An 8,402-nucleotide genomic window follows, 5' to 3' on the forward strand; every position below is an offset into this window, starting at 1 on the left:
TCATCTTTGTGTAGAATTTCAATTTACCATAAATCATGAGAATTCTGTAATTCGTGTGCCGGATATCTTGGGTCTCACTAACCAGACATACATTCTGCCATTTCTAACCTGGGCCTCAGTTTCCGACTTTTCCAGTCAGTTCTCAAACAGACTGAACCATGTGACGTGCTCGTGTTTACCCCGTCCCTCCTTCTAGAACCGGGAGGGATTTGACTTCTTGTTCTTGAAGTTTTGGACTCACAGGTGATCATCTACATTAATGCAGTGTTGTAGGTTGGAGGGTCTGAGGACTAGCTGGGAATTTCTTCCAGTCATGTTTTTTCTAAAAATTTTTGTGAAACAAGGACTTTTTTTTCCCCTCTTGTTTCACACTGCATGTAATTTTTTAAAACTTTTTTTATTTAAAAATTTTAGATTTACAGAAGAGTCGCAGAGGCAGTACAGAGAGTTCCCACATACCCATCACCCCACATCCCCTGACACACACACATTGCACACTCCCTGGACATTGGTCCAGACTGAGAAAGTAATGTTAGTTCAGTATGCTTAGCTAGACTCCAGACTCTGTTCAGATTTCCCCAGTTTTTCCACGAATGTCTTGTTCCTCTTCTGGGATTCAGTCTAGGAAACCACACTGCATTCAGTGGTCATGCCTCCTCAGCTTCCTGCAGTCTGTGACAGTTCCTCAGTCTTTGCTGGTCTTCCGTGGCACTTTTTGAATGCATATAATTTTTGCAACAAAAATTTAGATACACACACGTAAACACAGAGTAGCCTGCCCTTCTGGGTTATATCTATTGTGTCTTGCCCTCCTTCCCTGTCTTTCCTTCATCTTCCCCTTCTTTTTCCCACCCCTTGACTCCAGGATATACGTTTCTCTCTCCTGAAGACCTGGTCCCCCTCCCTCTGCTGACAGACAGATTCGGAGTCAGGCTGAGAACTTGAACCAAGTGCTCTGCCCGTCTCCCTCCAGCCTCCCCCTGTGCTTTCATTCTACACCCGGAAATCCATTTTAACATTTCTGTTCCAGCCTTTATGTAATTACCTGTCATTTCTATGAGCAACTTAATGTCCTTTTCAGATTCTGTGGATGAAAAGTAATAATCCTTCAGTATGAATAGCAGTAATAATCTTTGCTACTGTTTTGGCCCATGAGATCTCAAAAATACATTCTTGGAAGTTGCTAAAAGTAACAAATTAGTGAGAACCAATTGATACCTCCAGCATAAAACTGCTCTGCATGACATCCGTGTATAATCGCTTTGCATGTGTGTATTTTAATTGTTGTTATTGCTTGGTAATAATTTATTCAAAAAGTAACAGAATTCAGCTGGGGTGGGGGTTAGATTTTTAAAAGAATTCTTTGGGGGTACAACAGTCTTGTTCTGTTTTTTGTTTTTTGTTTTTTGTTTTTTTAAATTCTACCTCTTCCAAAGTTATTAACATGTTTCTTTAAATTCAAATGGATACAATGATATGCAGATTCTGGCATGTCTATGCATAGGTAAACTTGTTCTCCCTCACAGTGAGTAAAATTTCAAGTAAAATTTTGCAAGCATAATAGCCTTAACCCCCTTTTAAACTTCCCCACGATACTTTTTTCTTTACGTTAACTCAAGTTAATTGCGTGTTTGTCATAGGGCGGTTGGACGCTGACCACTCTCTCGGTTGATTTGTGGAATTTTTAACTCTTTGGTCTTTTAGAGAATCCAAGTTAATAAAAGAAACCGATGAAGAAAAAGCTTCCTTGCAGAAATCCATCAGCATTACTAGTGCCTTACTCACCGAAAAGGATGCAGAGCTGGAAAAACTGAGAAATGAGGTAGAGTACCGCCTGCGGCCTCTTTCTGTTCCCACCGCCTCTTTCTGTTCCCGTGCGAGCCTCAGCTCACCTGCTGTGTTTCAGGTCACGGTGCTCAGGGGAGAGAGCGCCTCCGCCAAGTCCTTGCACTCAGTCGTCCAGTCTCTGGAGTCCGACAAGGCGAAGCTTGAACTCCAGGTAAAGAACCTGGAGCTTCAACTCAAAGAAAACAGGAGGCAGCTCGGCAGCTCCTCAGGTAAAGTGCCGGCCGCCTCCTGCAGCTGAGCCGTTCCTAGTGAGGGGCCCTGGGATGGCAGCTGTTGCGCCGCCCCCTGCCTCGGCCCTGCTGCCTTTGGCTCTCCTCCCATTGACGCAGATAAGGGTCATGACACAGGTCCTCCGCCCAGGGACGTGCCCGCCATCCCCACCTCTGAAATGTTGGCAGCAATAGAGGACGTGAGTGACGGCTGCCCTCGCGGTCGCAGCCGTGGGCTCTGAAATGCGCTGCGGTAAAGGGGAACAGAGGTGGCCCCTTCGTGAGCACGTGCTACTTGCTTGCTACTTTAACTTCCGGGTGGGTGTGATGGGCACCCTCACCAGCCGTGGGCCAGCCGGGCGGAGAACACGAGGGGGTAGGGCCAGCATCTGGCCAGATCCCTTAGGGCTCCAGATATGGGACAGGAACCCATGAACTGTTCTCAGAGAGGCTCATTTGGGAATTTCACTTGAAAATACGTGTCTATCACTGGCCCGTTTGTTATAGTAACTCAGGAAAACAAGATTGCAATTTTTGTAAAATCCCCCCCTCCCCCCTTTCTTTGATACAAGGTAATACTGATACTCAGGCAGAAGAGGATGAAAGAGCCCAGGAGAGTCAGGTAATATTCCTTTCCTTTGCGCGTGGCTTGCTTGACATTTTTTTTAGTTTTTATTTTTTTTTAAAGTTCATTTTGAGAGAGAAAGCACAAGTTGGGGAGGAGCAGAGGGGGGGGGAGAGAGAGAGAGAGAGAGAGAGAGAGAGAGAGAGAGAGAGAATGAGAATATCCCAAGCAGGCTTCGCACTGTCCGTCCAGAGCCCAACACGGGGGGGAGGGGGGGGGCTCAGCTCAAACTCACGAACTATGAGACCATGACCCGAGCCGAAATCACTCAACCGACTGAGCCATCCAGGTGCCCCTTACTCACTGTTTTGTTTGGTTTTGTTTTTTAATTTTTTTTAAGTTTGTTTATTTTTGAGAGAGAGACAGCACGAGTGGTGGAGGGACAGGAGAGAGAGGAAGACAGAGGAGCCAAAGCAGGCTCCACACTGTCAGCATGGATTCTGACGCGGGGCTTGAACTCATGAAACCATGAGGTCATGACCTGAGCCAAAGTCAGATACTTAACTGACTGAGCCACCCAGGGGTCCCTACGCACTGTTGTTAAAAACCACTTAGCCTTTTGCATACATAATACATTCATATGGTGTAAACAATAAATAATAGTAAAAGTGTATATGGTAGAAAGTCTCACTCCAAACACCATCTCTCTTCTCAGTTCCCAGACCTCCAAACAGGGAATCACTCTTATTAGTATCTTCAACAAATCTTTTCAGAGATTTAAGAACATGTCCTATCCTTTTTTTTTTTTTTTTTTTTTTTTTAACACAAATGGTGGCATATTACATAATCTGGTCTTTTTTTATTGCTGTATAGTATGCATTATGTGGATGTACTATAATCAGTTCCTTGTCAGCTGACAGGACATTTGGGATTTTTTAAAATCTTTTTAGGTGTATTATGAACAATGCTATAATGAATTATCTTGAATATCTGTCATTTTGCAGATATACTAGTATTTTTCTAGGATAGATTCGTAAAAGTAGAATTACTCGGTCAAAAGATTCCTTGCTCCTCTTGACCTTAAAAAGACAGTTCTTTTTTGTTAATTTTTTTAATGTTTGTTAATTTTTGAGAGAGAGGAACACAGAGCGTGAGCAGGGGGCAGAGAGAGGGAGACAGAATCAGAAGCAAGCTTCCGGCTCTGAGCTATCAGCACAGAGCCCGATGTGGGGCTCAAACTCAAGAATCGCAAGATCGTGACCTGAGCCAAAGTCAGGTGCCTAACCAACTGAGCCACCCAGGTGCCCCAAAAAGACAGAGATCTTGAAAGCTGTTTCCCTAAAGCCAAAATTATCAAAACAGACTTAGCCTTAAAAATGGGATTATAAGGAGGCAAACTGTTTTGTATTTGGAAATATAATTGCACATAGCAACTAACTTCCACCTTCAATTTTAGCACTATATGTTGGATATATTTATCCTGTTCAAAATTCAAAAGTACAAAAGCCAGCATGTTCATGTTTATTTTACCATTCTTTTTTTTGAGAGAGAGCGTGAGTAGGGGAGGGGCAGAGAGAGAGAGACACACACACACACAGAATCTGAAGCAAGCTCCAGGCTCTGAGCTGTTAGTAAAGAGCCCGACACGGGGCTCGAACTCAAGAACCATGAGGTTATGACCTGAGCCGAAGTCGGACACTTAACCGACCGAACCACCCAGGTGCCCCCATCATCTTTAAATAAAAGCAAAGTTCAGTGAGTTTGTGATTTGTTTTAGTCATCTGCTATCTATCTCCTTTGAAAGATATGAAAGGATTCAACAGATGCACTGACTCCCCCTGGATAGTGTTGTCTGCTTAGTCTGTGTGTCCAAGAAGCATAGACTCCATTAACAGTGTTTTCTTTTCCCCTCTCCTTTCTGCTTCCATTTGTTTCATCTGCCGCTGCCAACACTTTTCTTCCAATCAGCAAATGGTTTGTTTTATGTTTCCTAATTTGTGAGCGTGTGTGTGTGTGTGTGTGTGTGTGTGTGTGTGTGTGTGTGTGGTTCCCCACTATACCTACATCCATTTTGTGGCTTTTTCTTCTTCCTGAATTGTAGCTCCTAACAGGATAAAGTCTTAGAAAATGTAAGCCTGTCGTCAGTATTGGAAGGGGTATTCTGCAGAGAATCACAAAGCCAGTGATTGCTAGCTTTGTTTCGTAACTTGCCCCGGCAGGGGAATAAGGCCAAATATTTCTTTTTTTTTTTTTTTTAATGTTTTTTTAATGTTTTTTTATTTTTGAGAGAGACAAAGACAGAGTGTGAGCAGGGGCGGGGCAGAGAGAAAGGGAGAAAGAATCCGGAACAGGCTCCAGGCTCCAAGCTGTCAGCACAGAGCCCGACGCGGGGCTTGAACTCACAAACCGTGAGTGAGATCATGACCTGAGCTGAAGTCAGACGCTTAACCGACTGAGCCACCCAGGCGCCCCAAGGCCAAATATGTCTTTAAAACATGAAATACATAATTTTTAATATTGTAAAGTAGGACTTAGGTATTTAGAGTGATTGGACCTTTTTATTATAAGTAGAAGAGGGGAAAAAACATTTTGTTTTTAGAGCGCCCTTGATTTGAAAGGAGATGTTAGGACAAGAGTGTCTCCTCCTGATGGTCACCTTGTTACCCCACTGCTCAGTGAATCTTGGTACAGGTGCTGGCCACACGTGTGCTACCTGGGCTCTGCCCTGTCACTGTGTGCCAGAGTGTCTCCTCAGCTGAAGGGAGCCGGAGCCCTCTCTTGAAAACACCTTCGTTTTGCTCTGAAGATGGCGTTTGTTTACTGTGCCACCATGACCAATGAGTAAATGTTAAACGGTGGTCTGAGGAGAATTTCCGTGAACTTTTTCCAATCTGCAGAACATCAAAGTTCTGCATCTGTTCTACAGTTCAATGGGACAGCTAATTGGTTCCGCTTTTTGTAGGGTCTTGCTGATGTCCATGTGTATGTATAAAGCGTTTAAACGTGGGCTCAGGAATGGCCACTATCTCCCCCTCCTGTGAGTCCAGCACACTCTGTAGCCATAGCGTGAGAGTAGACTTTCATACCACATCCATCCTCCAGCATACACACTTTAGACATTTTACACATCTGTTTCTCTCCCCCCCCCCCCCCCCGGGACAAATCAGATTGATTTCCTAAATTCAGTAATAGTGGACCTTCAGAGGAAGAATCAAGACCTCAAGATGAAGGTGGAGATGATGTCAGAGGCAGCCCTGAATGGGAACGGCGATGACCTAAACAATTACGACAGGTATTTTATATTAAGCAATACTAACCAGAACCTTAGCTCCATCTAAATAAAGGTTTTTAAAAGTAGGTTCCAGGGGATTGGAGAAATCATTGCCTTGTGGTTACTTGTCCACAAATGGAGTTCCACAAATCTGGCAAGAGAATGATACACTGCGAATGGTTCGATGTGAAAATTCTAAATGTGGACTGTAGAACTTAACACTCAAGGCTCCCGGACGTGGCCATAATTCGTTCTTATTTTTTGTTGTGAGTGATACTGTCTCCTGAGTTTGTTCTTACAGAGAGGAGTTTCTGATTATGCACGTTAACATTTGTAGCGGTGACCAGGAGAAGCAGTCCAAAAAGAAACCTCGCCTCTTCTGTGACATATGTGACTGCTTTGACCTCCACGACACAGAGGATTGTCCCACGCAGGCGCAGGTGTCAGAGGACCCCCCCCATTCCACACACCACGGCAGTCGGAGCGAGGAACGCCCGTACTGTGAAATCTGCGAGGTGTTTGGGCACTGGGCCACCAACTGCAACGACGACGAGACTTTCTGATGAAGCCCCGGCCCCTCCCCCGCGCCCGGCGCCTCCCCCGCACCGGCTCCTCCCGCACCGGCTCCTCCCGCACCGGCTCCTCCCGCACCGGCGCGGAGGCAGCTGGACACCAGCATTGTGCGGCGGCCTTCAGCGGAACTCACGTTATTTTTGACCCCCGTCAACAAATCGAAGAGAATATTTTGATCTTCAGTACGTCACCCTTTTAGTCCCCCCTCCCCCCCGAAGTTAATAAATACTTAGTAGGTGAGATTTCACCTCTAATTTTGTCTTCTTGATTTTTAAAATTCTAACAAGACGTTGCACCAGATGCCATTACATTCGCTGTCCCTAGGGAAGCCTCATAGAACAATTCCTACCCTTACAATACCTTATTTAAGTAACTTTAAATTATGCTGTTACTTTTCATATTTGCACTAAAATTTTTCCAGGCTGCATTTGTATATTTAGATGTTTTGGTTAAGCTTTGACACTGGAATGAGTTGGAAAAATGTGCCATTTTGCATTTTCATCTACTCATTTAAAGTATTTTATTCTTAAAGAAGTATCTGAGCTCTTTGCACTACCTGATGTCAGTAGTGCCTTTATTTCAGGCTTGATAATACTTAGGTGTGATTATAAAATCATGAAACAGGTAACAGGAGGGGGAAGCCCCCAAACTGCTGTGGGGACATTTTATAATCTATATGCTGCACCTACTTACTCTACTGTGGTGTTTTGTTTATTGGTTTTTGCATAATTTCAGCTTCTATATATTATATGTATATATTTTTTAAAAATCTATATTTTGGGACAAAATACAATGTCTTTCTTTTCAGATTTTTACCTTTATGAAAAAGAAAACACATCAGGACATAATGGACTAGGCCCGAAGTGATATCACGTGGCTTTGCAACTAGTTTTTTTTTTCCGTTTTCATTTTGTTTCTTTATCAGATATAAATACCTGGGAGAATTTTCTCTAAATCTTTTTCTTTCTTCAGCAGATATCCCCAGCAGTCAGTTAATTAGATAATAAGCCACTATTAAAACACCTAAATTAACCAATCTACAACCTTTACAAGTTTTTTTAAAAACTGTTTTTAGATGAATGTACGATGAGAAATTCAACATTGATAATTTTGGATTTTCTTATCACAAAAAAATAAAATGAAGGACCTCAACCATCAGAAGTTTATCAACCAGTTTGAATCTATTTATCTCACTTGAATGTCTTCTACAATATGTAAAAAGTAATGTATCTTCCGTGCTACATGTATAATAAGAACTTCTATGATTGTATATATGCCTTTGATGTATTTTTTCCCTCAAGATTATCAAATGTGTGTCTGACAAGTGAAAAATCTGTAATTAGTTAAAATTTTTGGTTATAAACATAATAGGAAGTGTTTCACAAACAAAATGTAAAGCAGTATTAAAATTTGAGCAAACGAGTGTTCTGTATCTACTTTAATAAATGGTTATTCTTTTTTGCCAGTGGTAGTAAACATATTCTTCCCAGGTTTATTTGTCATAGTGTTTTCTTTTTCTTTAAATGAGTGAGCACTATAGATCCAAATAGTAATTTCTACTGCAGTCTTGTTGATAAACAGCTTTTAAGAAATTGATATATCCTCATCTCAAAGCATCTTATGACCCACTTAAAATAAATACCTAAGGTTGTTATCCATTGCTATATCACACTGTATTACCTGACAAAAACATAAACGGCACCACGTAGCACCAACTACCTAATAATCCGTGATGTTTTGGAAAGAAACCCTGAAAATTGCTGTGATATTTAGCAAAATGATTACTGAACCAAACATTTGTTTTATGAGCACAGACTCCCCAACAGGTCGATATTTCCAAAGCAGAGTTATTAGTTGAACAAGAACAATACTTTTACCTCCTTAAATGATACCTTGACACTAGTCCTTGACTTCACTACTAACCATAGGGAATTAA

The 8,402-nt window shown here is 42.4% G+C and overlaps 1 protein-coding gene across 19 annotated transcripts in view; it reads left to right on the forward strand.

Annotated features, from left to right (window-relative positions):
- CLIP1 (CAP-Gly domain containing linker protein 1) overlaps positions 1–7,957 on the forward strand; it is a 125,531-nt gene extending 117,574 nt beyond the window's left edge. For 13 of the 19 annotated variants that reach the window (XM_023241361.2, XM_023241360.2, XM_023241369.2 and 10 more), the window contains 6 exons: positions 1,705–1,822; positions 1,907–2,057; positions 2,630–2,679; positions 4,591–4,596; positions 5,790–5,914; positions 6,231–7,957. In XM_023241361.2, coding sequence (XP_023097129.2) covers positions 1,705–1,822; positions 1,907–2,057; positions 2,630–2,679; positions 4,591–4,596; positions 5,790–5,914; positions 6,231–6,456 — 676 coding nt within the window. In that variant the 3' untranslated portion in view covers positions 6,457–7,957. Of the gene's footprint in view, positions 1–1,704; positions 1,823–1,906; positions 2,058–2,629; positions 2,680–4,590; positions 4,597–5,789; positions 5,915–6,230 lie in introns of those variants that run through there. The other 6 variants (XM_023241364.2, XM_045042011.1, XM_023241374.2 and 3 more) reach the window with 2 other exon arrangements.
- The last annotated feature ends 445 nt before the right edge of the window (positions 7,958–8,402 follow it).

The sequence above is a fragment of the Felis catus genome, chromosome D3, assembly GCF_018350175.1.
Source record: "Felis catus isolate Fca126 chromosome D3, F.catus_Fca126_mat1.0, whole genome shotgun sequence".
Classification (NCBI taxonomy): domain Eukaryota; kingdom Metazoa; phylum Chordata; class Mammalia; order Carnivora; family Felidae; genus Felis; species Felis catus.